Source organism: Rana temporaria, chromosome 3 (genome assembly GCF_905171775.1).
Source record: "Rana temporaria chromosome 3, aRanTem1.1, whole genome shotgun sequence".
NCBI lineage: Eukaryota > Metazoa > Chordata > Amphibia > Anura > Ranidae > Rana > Rana temporaria.
Window position 1 is genome coordinate 365,870,369 of NC_053491.1, and position 17,853 is coordinate 365,888,221.

Below are 17,853 nucleotides of genomic sequence, written 5' to 3' on the forward strand. Positions count from 1 at the left end.
CAGGCATCGGGAGTATTTGTGCGAGTACAAGTACTAGCGCAAATACTCTGTATCGGTCCTGATACCGATACTAGTATCGGTACAACCTAGTCTCCAGGTTGTCCCCCTTTTAGTGTTGGGCCTCTTTCAGATGGGCAGATCCTCCTGTTCAGTGGGGAATCTGTCCGCCGCTATGCAGAGCAGACAAGGGCACAGCCCGCTTTCCTCTATGGGTTGTCTGATGGTAACGGACCGCCTGTCCTCCTTTTTTTTTTTTTTTTTTTTTTTTTTTTTTTTTTAAATCATGCAATCTGCCAAACTATTGAGGAACGGATCCCCCATCTGTCTGTTAGCAAATGGGTTCAGGGGTCAATGGGCACATGTCATTGACATCCACTGCTCCATAGAGGGCAATGACTGGTCTGCCTGTGTGAAAGGGGCATAATGGGAACAACCTTTCTTGCCCAAACTCTTAGATGAAGGGATTGTAGTAATTCTACAAAGTTGCCGCACACACATTTTGCAAAATAACATGCAGATGAAGATGACTTAAGATTCTGCTAACCTTCAGGATATTGGTGCAGACTCTGACCGTTTTTACAATAAGGTCTCATTCTATAATGGTTGTGGAGGAGGGAGGTGGTTTTAAACCCTTTACTACCACTTTAACTTACAAATAAGGCTTACCTGAAGGTACCGTGAATATCTCCACCGTTTAGGAGATATTCGCTGTATCCACATGTGACGTTGTCGGCAAATGCGCACTGAAGAAACGGCTAGCAGGACGGTAAAAGCTTTGCTAGCTGCATCTTTGGATCAGTGAAGGGACGGTGTGCAATATCATTCCCGACCATTGAAATTGGTGGGGCACCACGGCTATACTGCCCCTGCAGAGGCACTTTGCGTGGCTTTTAACCCTTCCTTGGCCGCTAGTGCGAGTAGCGGGGGGGGGGGGGGGGGTTAACTGTTTGCTAGCGGCCGAATAGCTCCACTAAAAATATTGACGCTTTACCGTCGACCCGCTCCAGTGTGAAAGGGGCCTTAGACTAGCAAATAACTTTTTAGTTCTCCTAATTTCTCCCCACTCCAGTAAAGTATAGAAGCTGAATTGTGTGCAATATTGAAATGCAGTCAATCATGAATTATCCTGAGCTTATGTCAAATGGTCTGCAAAATCTTCAGTTTCCAGCTTGATTAACATCCTAAGTTGGGGGAAATGGGTTGATGGCAGCTTTTATATATAGGAGAAACTGTAAAATTGTACTATAAATAGGCAAAACATAAATGTAATCTTCTATAAAGATTACTCTGGTTGTATTGTCCATAAAATATCACTAAAACTTCTATTTGGCTTGCTGTGCAGTGAAAATGAGATCCATTATATGGCCAAATCTCTACCCATTGCATCACACCTGTGAGCTTGTTAGGACATTCCATTCCAAAATCCTTGCCATTAATATGAAATTTCCCCTTTTTCTTTTGGCATATTCATTTTGGGAAGGCTTTCCACAAGATTTGAGTACCACTGTAAATGTGTGCGGCCAGGTACTGATGGATGAGATCTGGACTAGACTTGAGTTAAAATTCATCCCAAAGGTGTTAAGATCAGGACAGTGCTGTCCACTCACTCTTTGACCCAAACTGGTAAAATATCTTAAGAGTAAGAGCTGGCTCTGTACACAGGGACAAGGACCTTCACCAAACAGTACGTTTAGAAAAGCACTGGGGGATAGCAGCAGCTCTGCTACCCTTCCAATTTCTTAATGGGCATTGAGGATATCTTAAAAAAAAAAAACAGCCATGCATTGTAACCTCTGCTGTGGTGGTACAGGACTGCAAAGAACTTGACATTTTTCTGTATAGTGCTTGTCCAAATCCCTAACCTTTCTCAGATTTCTTACCTGGTTTTTGTTTGTTTTCAGGACTCTTATAGAAAACAAGTGGTTATTGATGGGGAGACCTGCCTACTGGATATCCTGGACACAGCGGGTCAAGAGGAGTATAGTGCAATGAGAGACCAGTACATGCGGACGGGGGAGGGTTTCCTCTGCGTCTTTGCAATTAATAACACTAAATCATTTGAGGACATTCATCATTATAGGTACAGTGTGCCTTCTGCGACAATGAAGCGTCTGTAAAATAAAAAAACAATCTCCTGTAAAAGACCTTTCCTATAATCGCTTGTCGGACATCATTTCTCAGTCTTGGCTCTCTTGCAAAGCAACAGCCTTGTCACATTTGGGTGTGTCTGATGCCTCATTCCCCACTACACATTGTGGTTTCATCTACTGTCCCCCCTGCACATGTTGAGGATGCAGGCCTCAGACACTCCTGGAAGTGTCAAATGTGAAGAGTCTTCAGCTAGCCTTAGCTCATGCATGGAACGAACATCGCAGGAAAGGATGCTGGGTATATAGACTTTTGCAAGAAGTGTGCGTGGTTAAAATAGTCATGATTTTTTTTTTTTTTTTAGGTTTGAAAGCGGCTTTTTATAAATTAAATGGTTGTCTGTAATGAGAACCCCCCTATTCCAGCTTGTGATCTATATACAGATGGCCTATAAGAACCTAAAACAATCTTTGCAGATGTTCAGACATGTCCAAGCAGGATTGAAGTTCTTAAAGATGGTAGATTTTTATACACCAGTGTTTTAGTTCTTTAATTACAAGACGCTTGCCTTTGCTGAGCCCCCTTTTTAGGCCTTGTCTACTCTTGCATTTGGGATATGGGGGGTTAAAATGCATGGCTAAGCTGCCTTTTTAACACTCCCTCTTAAGCTGCAAAGGTGGTGGACGGGGATGTTCACATGCTGCTGCATTATGTGTTATAATGTTGGGGGTACAAAACGGGTAGAGAGGTAAAAATGGCATCTCCCCACCCATTTTTCAGAGGTCAAAACCATGTAAACAAGCCCTTAAAGAGCCTAGAAAAATATAGAATACACTATCTGGCGCTGCATGCAGTCATGTTTATGTTGGGGCAAAATAAAACTAGTACATGTTTGCAATACATACATTTATCCCAGGTTTAAACACTTCAAGCACAGAAATCAAGTGAGCTTTTAGCTTTCTGTTTTAGCTGACAACCTTGTTTTTGTTTTTTATAATGGAGGTGACTTCTGCTTGTAACAATTGGTAGTTTGTGGCATATTTGTGTGAATCAACCTCACCTGTTGTCTCTTTAATGCAACGAGCAGCCTTGCTGACTAGTAGTTGCAAGACAGGGCAGAATTGTATAAATGCTGAACCCCTCCGGCCTGCCATATTTTTATCCTGCGGATTCTTCAGCTGACCTATAGCCTTAAAGGACAGGTCTGAAAAGCCTTTGAAAAGGAAGCCTCCAACTTTGGGCATTTAACCTGAAATCCAATCTCCTTCCTCAACATCAGGCTCATTGCATTCCTTGGTAAGAATACTCTTAATGGAATAATACACAGAGAAGGATCTGTTTTGATTTCTAAACCTACGAAGATTATCCTGAATCAACATGGTGGAGGGGACTCCTGCATTTATCCCATCACATAGATGGCCTTAAAGCGGAAGTTCACCCATAAATGCTGTTTTTACCCTTGGATGGATGCTCATTTAGTCTAGGGGAATCGGCTAGTTGTTTTAAAATCCGAGCATTACTTACCGTTGTAGAGGGCGATCTTCTCCGCCACTTCCGGGTATGGGTCTTCGGGACTGGGCGTTCCTTCTTTGACAGGCTTCCGACGGTCGCATCCATCGCGTCACGAGTAGCCGAACGTCGGTGCGTCTCTATACTGCGCCTGCGCACCGACATTCGGCTACTTTCGGAAAATCGTGACGCGATGGATGCGACCGTCGGAAGACTGTCAATCAAGAAGGAACGCCCAGTCCCGCAGCCCATACCCCGGAAGTGGCGGAGAAGATCGCCCTCTACAACGGTAAGTAATGTTCGGATTTTAAAACTAGCCGATTCCCCTAGACTAAATGAGCATCCATCTAAGGGTAAAAACAGCATTTTACCAGTGAACCTCCGCTTTAAGCAGTTCCTCAGCTGTGTGTTTTCCCAAGACTTCCACTGGGTTTTTGCTTCCTTAACCAGAATCTTCGGACATCGCTTACCCCCCTTGCCATTTTGATTCTGATCGGTTTTTGAAGAAATTAGTACTGCTGACCCCCCCATTACACTTTGTTACAAGGCGGCAGCACAGGCTGAAGGCTGCTTGAAATCCTCTGACTAATCTTGGATCAGAACATGGGGCTTCCTGTGAGATCTTTGAGCAAGGGTGAGGTTGCATTCCTCACTAAATTTTCAATACATGTCTGACACAGGTTTGCTCGAAGAGGAACAGTCTGGACCTGCAATTACGACAAGCTGTTCTTGGTACCCAAATTTTACATTTTGGCAGGTCTGGCATAACACCTGACAACCCCAGACCAAAGTATGAGCTGACAGGTAATCCAAAAAGATATTTACCAGGAGGACATCTTCACACATGCCCCAACCTTGACACTACAACAAAGAAAATGCCCTAGTTACAGCAAGGAAGTATGTGCAGCAAGGCAGAAGAGCTAACCCAAGTCCCAGTAATGCCTGGTGACCTGCCTTTGCCTCAACCTTGCCTGCAGAGGAGCTAGGTTTAGGTAGAGGAATGGCAAAACTTTCTTTCTGGGAATCATGTGAAAACCAAGCTGGGAACAACTATGCACATGCCTGCAGGTATGCAGGAAATTCAAGAACTGATGGTCAGGAGTAAAGAGGGACATTTAACTCTGCTTGTTTCCCTTTAGGTAGGTGGCATCTACCATCCTGAAGGGTCACTTAGGAAAGTGAAGATTTACTCTTAAATTACTAAGTGTTTTCTGTGGTTTCACTGAAGGACACCTAATGTGTTTTCCTGAGTTTCAGCTGCCCATAACTGGTTTACTTCCAGCTTCCGTTGAATAGATGGCACTAGTTTTGGCTCTTCAAGAGTAACTATGTATTGCACCTCTTTTGTTTAAATAATCATGTTATGTACAATGTAATGTTTCTCCTGAGTAGTCTACAAGGCACAAAAGATATGAAGTGTACAAAAATGTTCGGCTTTTAGATTGGTTGTGATTACTTTGTTTTGTCTGCCTTCCCTGCAGAGAACAGATAAAAAGAGTAAAAGATTCAGAGGACGTACCAATGGTTTTAGTCGGCAACAAATGTGACTTACCTTCCAGAACGGTAGACACCAAGCAAGCTCAGGACTTGGCGCGGAGCTATGGAATTCCTTTTATTGAGACATCTGCAAAAACCAGACAGGTAAAGTACGGCATGGATCACCGAGACCTCACAATATGCAGGGTGTTGGCCAGTTTAAGTAGAAGCCTGTAAACTGTCATTCTCCTTTCTTCCCCCTTTGTTTTTTTTTTGTAAGCTTTACCCTGCAACATCGGCTTAAGCTTTAAATAGCAAACAGTTTTTTGGCTTCACTTCCTTCACCTGTCCAGTGTATTAGATAGCCAGGCAATTGCCATTACAGATGGCAACTAGCCTTTTTAGAATCTGGTCAGCAGTGGCAGCCTGATCCAATGAGCAATCTGTCATCTGGTGATTTGTGAGAAGGAAACCATCAATACAGCTTCAATTCAAAGATCATCCTGTGTCAAGTAATTCTTAGTGGCATTACTGTAAAAGCTGGCTGCCTGCACACTCTCTCCTTCCTATGGCCAGTCTTGAGTTTTCTTTTACAGCTTGTTGAGTCTTTTCTGAGATGAAGCTGAAAATGTATTTTCTAAGTTTAACTGCCTTATAGGTTTAAGACTCCACACTGTTCTGGGTCTGTCCACCTTTACTCCAGTGTGTTCAGTACAAAGGTTTCCCCAGCTCTGATAACACATCCTACTTGTGCAGCCTTCTTTATCAAAATTACCTTGTGCTCAAAACAGACTGTGATATGTTTAAAAGAAAGCTAAAGAAATGAATCAAGTTTGCAGTTGGAAATTCACACCAATACTTTACAGCTCCAAGTTCTATAAAACACAAATCTAATTTTGTGTGTTCATTCCCACGTAAAAAAAACAACTAAACCTAGGACGGTGTTTAGCATTTTTGAAAGTCTGATAAACAATTACCATTACAAGCCCCCCCCCCACCGATCGTCCTGACTGACCTCCGTATTGTCTTCTGCGGGCGCCTGTCCATTCATCTTTAGTGCAGCTGAGGCTGCAAAGTAAGGGACTGGGGCATCTGTGTACTTGGTCCCTTTCTCTGTCTCAGAGGAGAGATCCCACCAAAGCTGACTTTTTTGGGGGGACACTTACTGCGAACAGGGATGGTTGGAATGAAATTCTGCATGCGAGTGTATTCAGGGGTAGGGAAACCAAGCTGATAAAAGTGTGACTGGGGATGGCTTATTCTGACTAATAGAAGCGGACTATAGAGTCATCTGTATAATTCTGCTCCAAAGAAACAGCCAGAAAGGTAAGCAATATTTTTAGGTATGCGGTGTAAATGGGAACACAATGAATGTATCAGTTTTTCAAATTTTGGCTGCAAAAGTCGAAATGCTTCTAAAGTATGACTTTAAATGTAAAATGGAAGCCCTGTTCATGGTATCACTCAAGGTGGGTTTTGTGGAACTCTGCCTTTATGGAATTTAAGGATGGAATAAATATGTTGGGTAACTATAACATAATCTACTGTAACATCTTTAGTGTCCATTGTTAATAAGAAATTACATTAGATTGGCTTGCACACTATTCTTACCATTAAGCTGGTTATACATTATTCAATTTCCTTTATAGATAACTTCAACTATGTAGTGCAAGGGCCTGCCTGATTGTATACTAATTGAAAGTGTTCGTTTTGATCTCATTTATATGGTTTTGGTAAATCCTAAAGGGGAATTTGGACAAAATATTGTATAAATGTACAGCCAGCCAAGTCTCAAACCAAACAATGTTTTTGTACAAAGTGAATCAAGGGTTTATAAATAAATTTCCCACTTTTCCTGGGAAGGTCTGATCTTTGGTGTTTGGTTTCTTCTTCTCCTCCTCTCTGCATTGATAAAACATTCCTGACTTCTCTGTAAAAAATGGAACAATCAATTTTTTTTAAATCTGCAAGTTTCTTTTGAGTGATTTTCCTTTTTAATCTGACATCTAATTAATCTACAATAATCCTGCCATCTCTCTCCACGATTCTGAATTTCCGGTCTAATCCGAGTGGAGTACAGTGATTTATTTTCCCTTTACACTGCTATAGACCCTTTTTTCAAAATGGGGAACAAAAATAGCTGTTCTACTTAGAACTGCATTTTATAATTTTTATATTTGCTTTTGAGACAACTATAGTTTAAATAAGTTGGACCACTGGATCTAAATGTGTGTAAAACAAGAATCTCATGCCAATTCTAACTTTATTCATTAAAATGCTAAATTTGTAAGGGCTTTTGGCAGGTTGATTACATTGTAAACCGTATTAGTCTGTCTTGTTTGCATGTACAGTGTTCACTGTCTGCCCCTTTTTTTTTATAAAAAAAAAAAAAAAGTTGCAAGTACTTACATCCTACCAGCCTTTTGCAGTTTTCATAGAGAGCCCAGATTTGGGGGATAAAGCAGGACAAGGAGCCAATCCTAGTGATGCAGTACTAACAAACCTGCTGCTGATAGGCTAGTGACAGATGAGGTAACTAGTCTGGGGAGGGACAAGACCTGCTAGTGTCTACTAAATTGCTGTAGAGAAAAAAATCAAGTCTCCTTTGCCAGACTGTTTTGTTGCAGCGCGGAATACATTTTGGGACTGAATGGAAATGCAAATGCTTAGAAAGAAAATGGCTCCTTGTATTTAGCAGTTTCTCTAGAGTGAAACTTTAGGCAGCTACTGAAACATTAAAGAGATGCAATTTGCTTTGGAAGCTTTTAGCTACATAGCCTCTCTTAGATGGTCTGACCAGGACTGTTGAACTTCCAGCGAGAGAGCAGTCTTAATGCAAAGTCCTGTCCTTATTTTCTAAAAAAAAAAAAAAAACTCAACTTGGCTGTCTTTTTTTTTTTTTTTTTTTTTTTTTGTACATGCAAAGTATGTACAAAAACAAGACCCATGTTGGTCTTATGAAATGTGTGGGGTCTGGGTAGTCTGCAGCAAGCATTGGGCAGACAACACTGCTACAAGCAAAACCTGTACAGACCTAACAAATACAGTTTACTTTGGTACTGCACTAAAACCATATAATTTTACTCCAGCCGTTTCTTTTATTAGTGTTGTAGAGATCCTTTGCGATCTTTATCGGATCCATCACAGTGGTCCCTCTTTAGTCTTATCACTGTCCCATCAGTATTTTTTAAAGGGGGTTGTGTTTTACAATGCAGAGAGTGGAGGATGCCTTTTATACATTGGTGAGAGAGATCCGCCAGTACAGATTGAAAAAACTGAGCAAAGAGGAGAAGACCCCCGGCTGTGTGAAAATTAAAAAGTGCCGTGTCATGTGATTGGTAAGTGCTGATGGCAGATGTGTCTTGAAGCATTTTTTTTTTTGTGTGCTCAGCATTTGATCTGATAATCAAGGCATTCAACAATACTGACTGGTGTCCAAACGGCTCCCGCTTTTAAATGGGGCTGCTAAATCAGTTGGGCTAGGTTTAATGGCACCATAAATTAACCATCTCAGTGTTGGGGCTGGTTCACGCCACAAACACACACTCCAGATGTGTTTTTGCATGCTTGTTTTTGTTGCGTTTCCGGATGCTGGCTTTTTTCACTGTACTGGGGGTCCTGGAACTGACTGCACTAGTGTGAACTATGCCATTGGAAACCATATGGCCTACTTTCCATGCACACTGGACTGCATGTGGTGTAAACTGGCCCTCATAGTTTTGGATGGAAGGTTGAGTCCAAGTTCACATTGAATTTGAGGTGCATTTTTATCGCTCCTTTAAACGCCTATGTAAATGATACCGTGACTAGCACATCATGCTGTTCACATTATCAAAACATGAAGTGTGAGCTTCGCTTTTAAAATTGAAGCCTCATGTCAAGTCTGGAGGAGTTTGAAGTCTTTCGGCACCTCTCATGGCTGTTAACGCTCTGGCAGGTGTTTGCCGCGCGTTTTTAAAATGGTTGTGAATTCCTCCTGCAGGTTTTTATTTAAAGTCCCACAATGCCTTGTAATAAGTATAGTGTCCTGCAGCCACTTCCTTCTATGCACTTCTGAGTGTAGGTGTGTAGACCATGATGCATCCATCCTTTGGATTTCCCCTAGTGAACCTGTCACTGGTGGTAGCAAATGCAAACTTCGTACATTCTTGGAAAGCTGAACATTCTTGGGGGGGGGGGGACTAGGGTGTTGACCTCTGTAGTACCCAGTTGCTCCCTTTGCCCAGTCACAGGCTGGGGCAGGTTTTGGCCTCATGCTGTTAAACAGTGTTGACTACAAGGCAGTAAAGGGGTGACTGGATCACATGACTAGCTGAACAGTGACCATCATTCTTAAAGGTAGAATATGGGTGCTGCAACTGTCGGTATCCTTCTGACAACATTGTTTTTGTGGCTTCTATGCTTTAAATTGTTGACCAGAGCCCAAGATTTTAGGGCTGTACTCTGTTGTAGGATCAGCTTGATAGTCGGGCAACTAGCATTTTCAGATAAAAGCCACTTCAACATTTCTTCTCAAAATGGGGTAAAGTATGCATAAAGCAAAATGTTGTATTTTGGGCCTTGGGTATTTCCTCATAGTGCCTGTTTTCACTGGGACTGAAAGTGTGTTTTTTTTTTTTGGGGGGTTATCACCAACCTATTTATAAGGGGACACCTGTTTTTAGTTAGACCTGTGTAGAAGGTAAAATTTTCTTACTTTGAGGGTTCCTGCGTGTTACAAGACAGGTTGAGGTAAATGTCTCGCAATTGGATAGATTGTTTAATGAAGAAGCAAAATGAGGGTGATTTAACCTTTCCCTACGCTAGCAAAAAAATTCATATTAACTTTCTTCCCTTCTTCCCTCCTAGGGAGTTGATGACGCCTTTTACACTTTAGTACGAGAAATCCGAAAGCACAAAGAGAAGATGAGCAAGGAAGGCAAAAAGAAGAAGAAAAAGTCCAAGTCGAAGTGCGTCATTCTGTGAATACATGCCAGAGGCGAATCCTATTGTACATTTTACACTAAATTATTAGCATTTGTTTTTTTCTGGTTTTATTTTACGGGACTTGTGGCTACTGCTTAACTGTTTGCATCTCTGCCTAGTGTGCCAGTACTTTTGTGGTGGAAGCGCCTGTGAGACTCCTGGAGCCGGCTTTTGTGCATGTAGCAATTGATGTTTCATGATGTGCGCCATTCGATCTCCACATCCTGTTGTCTTGCCACTTTCCCTTCTTGAAAACCCTACTGCATGATTTAAGGCACGTAAAACTAAGGATTGACTCTTTCCTGGTACTTTTTTTTTTTTTTTTCTTTTTTCCCCTCTGAACAGTTCTACCATTTAGATGGAGGAATACTCTAAACTGGTGACTCCACTAGATCTACTTTTTTTTTTTTTTTTTCTTTAAAGCCACATCCCTACAACTTCTGAACTCTTTTTGAGAGCTTTCAATGTAACTTAACCTGCTCAGCTAAAACCTTCTACCCACAATGTGACAAAATGGTGCTAACAGCCGTCTTTGAAGCTATGTGGATTGTGCATTACATGTTCACCAAATTGGAGGTGAAGAATCTTTGTTCCTGGAAGGTTGGACATCTTGGACTTCACTTTATTTTTCTTCGTCCCCCCCCCCCCCCCCCCCCCCATGATTGGGATAATGCTGTGTTAGACTAAAGAAATTGCAGCATATTTTTAGCCAAAATAAAGAAAAGTTAACTCCAGCACATTTTCCAATAATGAACCAGCATTGTTGGAAGGTCTCTAGACAACCATTTGATTACAAGTTAAGGCAATTCAATGGTACCTGGAGGAGATTCGGGAAATCTAATGACCTCTCATTCTACATCTGCTAGCAATGTTTCTGGTCATTCATGTTGCATTTATTTCAACTTGAGCTATTTAATGGTCCAAGACCTTTCTCATGACCATATGGTAGAATTTTGGGGTGTTCTACACACGAAAATCTCATTCACCACAAATGTACAGCTCGGTTTTCAAAAGGGGTTGGTCCTGTGTATGTGAAGCAGAGTGAAATCTGCTCTTCTTGGGCCAACATAAGGTCTAGGGTGACTTGCAGTGAAAAAAAACTAATTGCAATTTTAGGGGTTTGGACTTGATGTTGCAGAATAAAAAAAAATACAGAAGATTTCTCCATGCATGTTAAATGGCACAGATGGACCAATCTCCCCTGCCAGCTATTGTATCCTAACAGCCGACTCCAGTGCCTGTCGGATACTGGAACACTGCCTACAACTGATTGGATGCAGGTGCTGTTTGGCTCCTTGCAATCTTTCCATCATTGCAGATTGTTTGTACCAAGTACCGCTACGATTACTTCTGGATAAAATGTGAGGATAAGATGCTGGGTTAGATTACCAAAAGGCAATATCTATTTCCCCCTTATCAGAGCAAAGAACAAAATGGGGACACTGCAGTTTCACTTCTGGGTGTTTTGATAGTCTGAATTTTGCAAAACTATTCAGCCAAAGGGGGGGGCAGCATGGCATCTGTCAAACGGCACAGTTGAGTTCTGGACTACCCTGTCGACTATGCTGCAGTTAAGCAATGCAATCTGGTTTTGGACCAGCTTGTGATTGGATGATGAATTAATAGGTCCCTGAGAGCCTGAAGTAGAGGCAATGCTACAAAACAATCAATTCTGCTGTGCAGGGAATTGCAAAACTTCACTATTAAAGTAGTACTAAACCCTCAGCATTTTTAGCTTAACTTATTGAGCATAATGAAACATTCCCCAGAAAATGTAACTTTTTTTTTTACCCCCAGCACTTGCAGTTTACAATTTTTAATGCTGCTCTGTTCTGCTTCCCTGAAATTTTGGGAAGGAGCAGGAGAGCTGTGCCATCCTAGGTTACAGGGCTGTGTTTCTAGTGATAGTGTAAGGGGACATAACTCCTAGTCCCTGCATGCAATCGTGGTGCAATGCTAAGCTGAAAGAGAAAAGGGCCATCCGGAAACATGGGTTGGCTGTCAGTGGCACCAGCGTAACGTGGAACAGGCAATGGTTAAAAGACATAATAAACAGCACCGTCAGAAAAGGATTAAATCGGTTACTGAAAGTGCCTAAATGGGTTCATGTTAAATATATTATTAAACCCTATCTGGAAACCAATTGAAGATTATTTTTTTTTTATTTTTTTTTAAGAAAAGCAAAACTGAGTAATTTTTCATTGTGATTTTTGGGCCCAGAGATGTCTGCATGGTGGCTGGGGCTGCTAAAAAAAAATGATTTTAATTCTGCCAGATAGTAAGCCTCAGCCATGTGCTTTTGGTAGCCCGGACTAACAGTGGTTGCTTGTGCTGCACATCCATTTACAAAGCAGCTTTTGTTCTTTCAATGAATGCAGGGTGTGTAAAACATGGGCTCTTCATATCATCCTTTTAAAGAATGCCTTCTATCAGTGAAAACCTATAAAATATGTTTTGTGACTGGATGAGGTAGAGGGCGAGCAAATGGCTATCGGAGCTGAAGTTGTAAATCTGAATGGCCAAAATTCATGGCTGATACAAGTATTCAGCAGAATAAATCAAACACATTCACTATCCCCACCTGTAATCTGGACCAAGGTGCTAAAGCATTACATGTTTTCTGGATCGGTTACAATGTAATATACCTCTTCACCTTACTTGTATACCTGGGCATAGTGACTGCCCTTTACATCTAAGTGAACATATGCATTTTTAAAGGTGCACATCTTGCTACAGTTTTCTGTTGGATGATTGAGTGTTCTTTACCTTTTTGGCTAGTGCAGGCATTTCATGTGTGTTCAGAGTCCCAGGATGGTGTTAAATTGTTATAATCCTCTTCCCCAAGTATTCATTAATGATTGACACTCAGAAATCTCCCTGTGAGGTGCCATTGGGACACATTCACTAGTATGAGCCAAGTCGCAGCCATCCTGGAAGAGGCTGCATCCAAGGGAATGTGTTTTACTTTTTTGCTCCGATTTCTTAAACGGTCCCCTTCTGAAAAACACCTCGGTGCTGGCAATACAGAGAAAAAAATTGCAATGTTTGTGGAGCCTAAATGTAGATGACGACTCTGTGTGTGGTTGTGTTTTTGTTTGTTTTTTTGTTTTTTTTTTTAAATGTACTATAATGAAATTCTTCCTTACGAAGCTTGGGCTACTCTCATGTAGCTGGTAATCCAGGACTACCTCAGTAATATTGTGACTGGTTTGTAGAGATGTCCGATTGCGCGTGTGTGTCTCCTCCCCACTCTCGCCATCCAGTTCGCTTTTTGAACAGTGCCACCTCTGTATTAGAAGTGGTTTTTCTGCTGCTCAGTTTGGCCTGGTTTAAATTAGGCTTTTCAGCAAAAATGACAGAGGCAAAGGAGTATTGGATACAAGAAGTCATCATGGAAGCCATACTTGGTTTGGGAATTTTAAAAACCAAACAAAATTTTTTTTTATATATTTTGATTTATTTTTTTGGAAAAGAAGCACACGTTATCTTGCATGTAAGCTGGCTGCATACTGGTCTACTGAGATCAAAAAATGTTAATTTGCAAAATTCCATGCGAGTACTATAAAGCAAATGTCATTGTAAAAAAAAAAAAAACGCCTGTTGTGCCTGAATAACTTTGTCTCTGACTTAACACTGCTGGGGGTGGATTTGGGTCATTTTAATTGGTTGCTGCTCCAGCTTCTGCCTGCTCCAATCAGATTCTAGCATCAGTTAAGCTTTGAAAATTAACAGTAGTTGATTGGTTGCCATGCACAGCTGCTCCAGATTCTGACTGCTCCAAGACTAGTAAATTCCTCTCAGAATTCCAAAAGTCATTCCCTGGAATTCCTAAAGATTGGAGCAGACAGATTTTGAGAAGGGTTTCGCATGCATTCTAAAAGTGTCACAGCAGGCACCAAATTCATATACCTGTCTAGAACTTGTACTTGACTTTGGCTCGTGCTGTGCCACTTTCATGTACAAACCGTTTTTATTAGCACAAAAATGGTACAGATAAAGCATTTATTGCAGGAGATGTCTGAACATATTCTGGTAAAATTGTCATATATGCCTGACATCCCATGTACCGTAATCTGTGTGGTTAGTCACATATACCAATAAGACAATCAAAATGTATATGGTACATCTTGTATATGCTGTGCCACTTTTAAGAAAGACATACGAGACACTTTTCCAAAATCTGCCTGCGCCAGGGTCTCTCTCTTTACGCCAATAGTTTTAGCTTAAATGACTACAAACCGTTTTTTTTTTGTTATTTTTTGCGTGGGCATTGCACCACAATGCAAAAGTGGCACAGTTTGGAACTACCTGAATATGGAACATAAGTTGCAGTCAACATCAAGTGTTGCAGATGCTTCATGAACTTGCTGCAACACAATAACAAGAGGAATTGCACCTGAAGAGTGGCATGTCCGCTTTATTGCATTCCCCCCCCCCCCATAGTGTCAGCCCTGCGTTCCTAATTTCTGAGGATTGCAAAACACAAAGACCCCCTCATCTTCATAAAGGAACAGTTATTTGCTCACAAAATGTCTTGCAGAATCAGCAGGTATTTTTTATTTTGCACGGGTATAACAAAACTGTTAGGGCTGGGCTGTATATTTTACCAGACCAACAAAAAAAACGCAAATGAGAGAATTTCATAATTTTGAGTACTGCATTTTTATGCGGGGTGGGGGGGGGGTAGGTAATCTGTCAATTGTACTCTGCAATAATTTTGGGCTTGGTCCATTACATATCTGTACCTGATTCTGTTCTGCAGATATTGAGACAGACCATGCAAGCACATTTGTACAAATCTTTCAAAGCAAATATGAAGTGTAAACTTTGGTTACAGAATTTTTGGTATGGACCACAGGATGCTGCTGTAGGATATATCATTATATTTTTTCTTTTCCTCTTGACCTTTAAGGATGACTAAAATGGGTCTTGTTTTAAAAAAAAGAATCATGTGGCAGGTGACCTGGGAAGAGTGGCAATGCAATTGTGCTTATAAAAGCTTTAGGGCTAAATAGCAAAAGCCTATACATTTGATTCCCATCCCTGAAGTTAAAGGAGCACTAAAGGTTAGTTTTTTTATTAGATCAATTGATTGCTGTAAGCTAGAGCATTTAAATATCACTTGCCTCGTTTTTCCTTTTGACCTCCAAAATACAGTAATCCAGGTTTGAAAATGCAATTTCCTGTCACTCCTCTTCTTGCTTTCCACCAGCATCTGAGCCGTTTTGCATGGTGGAAAGCAGAATGTGCTCACCCCCTCCCTATGACTACAGCCCTGCGTGAAGATGCTCTCTTATCCCTCACAGGCATGGAGGCTAAGCCTAATGGGAACTGTAGTTCCCATTAGGCCGTGATGTAGCAAGAATGAATGCGCACCGCAAACCAGGAAGTTGGTGAGAATAACGATTCAGGAGTGACGGAGGTGAATAAAACGGCTCGATTTCAACAGGTATCAAACTAGTTATAATGCAAAACATTACTTTATCAGCTACTGTCAGACTTTAATTTAAGAGGAAAATATTTTTGTCTTTACAACCCCTTTAACTCCAGGTAAACAGTTGTGTACACAGTTGTAATTTGTAGTTTTGCAGCAGAATTTTTATTTTGTTAGCTGCTCTTGTGATTTACACAGCCAGGACATTTACTCCACATCTTGAAATAGAAATCCTGAAAACATGACCTGTTGGGGCGCCTTGAGGACTGGCGTTAAAACACTGGTCTAATGAACAATCTGGAAGTATTACAGGATGTGTAAATCAGAAGACTGACACTTGATGGGGGGGGGGGGGGGGAGATTGTGAATGTGTATTTTGGCTCTTTTCCTGGAGTATAGCTTTAAGTAACTGCCTGATTTCTTCAGATTGTATTTACAATAATTACTCTCGCAAGAGGCCGGAGCAGCAATTAACAATAGTAAAGTAATGGAGTTGTGTGTCGGATTTTAATTTGCTGTAGCTTGATTACTCAAGAGATTATTATCTCTGATTGGCTGTTTGCTGTCTTTTCCATGTCATCATGGTTTCAGAATAGTTGTACAAAATTCTAGTATTATGTGATGAGACGCACTACCTAAAGGGCCCTTTCATACTGATGTGCTTAAATGCCAGTAGGTGTTTTGGATATGTTTTCAATGCTAGCTGCATTGGGGAGCTATACAAATGTTATGGTACCTAATAGTAATATGTGCCTCTAGCTGTATTACGTATGTAAATGGCTAATGTGGAACTGTAGTGTGGGCAAGGGTAAGCATCTCTTCCCATAATATGCTATACTTTCATATTATGGCACTTTCCTCCTGCATTTGCCTTCCTTCAACAGACAACTCTATGACCCTGCTGCTGCTGCCATATTCTCTTCTAGCTTTCTTCAGTAATTAGGTGGTCATTGATGACCTTAACCCCTGTGCATGCATGTTGGCATTACATCATTTAGGAACCTGGCTCTATCCTCCTGCAGTTTACAGATCCTGCTAGTGTACTGATCATTACATGGCCAGTGTACACATAAGGGGAAAAAAAATTGCTATGAGCAAGGGGAAATGAGTCACATAAAGCATTCTCTGCCAAAAGGCTCTAACTTCTACTTCTTTTTATTTTTTTTCTTGGCTTGGTTTTGATAGCCAAGTAAGGCTGGGTTCACACCTTCGATGGATGCGTCTCACAGCAGAGGTCCGGTGTGTTTCTGTTCTCCATTTCAGGTACGAATCGGGGCTGAATTTTTGCCTTAATTCGGACCTGAAACAGAACCAAAGACAACAACGTTCCTGTGCAAGCCGCTCTGGATCCACAACGGAGATATGTGAACCGACTCCATAGAGAGCTGGTCACAAGCTCCTGTAATGCGAATTGGATGCTGGGGAACCAACGTAGAAGGCCGACTGTCATATCGTCTGGTTTGAAGATGACCTTGCTCTTTTCCTACCCCCCTGTGGTGATGCGGCTCTTCCTGTTGCACTCAACAGAAAATAAATGAACTCCAACAGGGACAGTGGGATTCAATGGCTGTGGCAGTGCATCGGGAGACAATCTGTACTCTGTGTGGTTTGTGTGTGTGTGTGTGTGTGTGTGTGTGTGTGTATATATGTATATATATATATATATATATATATATATATATATATATATATATATATATATATATATATATATATATAGAATATTTTTTTTTTTTTTTTTTTTTTTTTTCTTTCTCTGCTCACCTGCAACAACCTTATTGGTATTGGGTAAGTCTGAGGTTGTTGGATTAAACATGACACTCATTGTCAGATATGGCTCAGCCCTTTAACCATGAGAGGTTCCTGTGAACCCATTGGATAAAACGTGTCAGTGGGTGGAGTCACTTTTATCAGACATATCTGGTACCAAAACATGTTATAAAAAAAGGTAGATCCCATTTACCCTGTACACAACTACTGTGTGGCCTGTTGCTGTATTGGTTTGCTTCAAGCTGTGTTTTTTTTTTTTTTACATGCATTTGCATCCAATCAAGAGATCAACTGTTAAGATTTTTTAGCAACCTCTAACAGTCAAGACACCCCAATGTGATCCATCACCAATCCTTTCAAGACCTGAAACCAATTTTATACTAAAGGTTGACATTCAGGATGTTCAGTAGCCTGAGCCTGGCAGACCGACTTTTGTATGATAATGACCCTCCTCTCTTATCCAAGGTCCTACCATGTTAATTTTCCACTGTTCCCTGGCAGTGTGCTTCGCCATGCCTCACACTCCTTCCTTGTGTGTGAATGGAGAAAATAGACTTTGTTTACCTGGAATGTATTTGAACTATTTTTGTAAAAACATGCACATTTTGTAC

General features: G+C 41.1%; 1 protein-coding gene across 2 annotated transcripts in view; it reads left to right on the plus strand.

Annotated features, from left to right (window-relative positions):
• The window catches only part of KRAS (KRAS proto-oncogene, GTPase), a 33,045-nt gene extending 18,072 nt beyond the window's left edge, over positions 1-14,973 (plus strand). Inside the window, exons 3-6 of one of the 2 annotated variants that reach the window (XM_040345414.1) lie at positions 1,902-2,080; positions 5,079-5,238; positions 8,289-8,411; positions 9,922-10,004. In XM_040345414.1, coding sequence (XP_040201348.1) covers positions 1,902-2,080; positions 5,079-5,238; positions 8,289-8,408 — 459 coding nt within the window. In that variant the 3' untranslated portion in view covers positions 8,409-8,411; positions 9,922-10,004. Of the gene's footprint in view, positions 1-1,901; positions 2,081-5,078; positions 5,239-8,288; positions 8,412-9,921 lie in introns of both variants that reach the window. The other variant, XM_040345415.1, reaches the window with a different exon arrangement.
• The last annotated feature ends 2,880 nt before the right edge of the window (positions 14,974-17,853 follow it).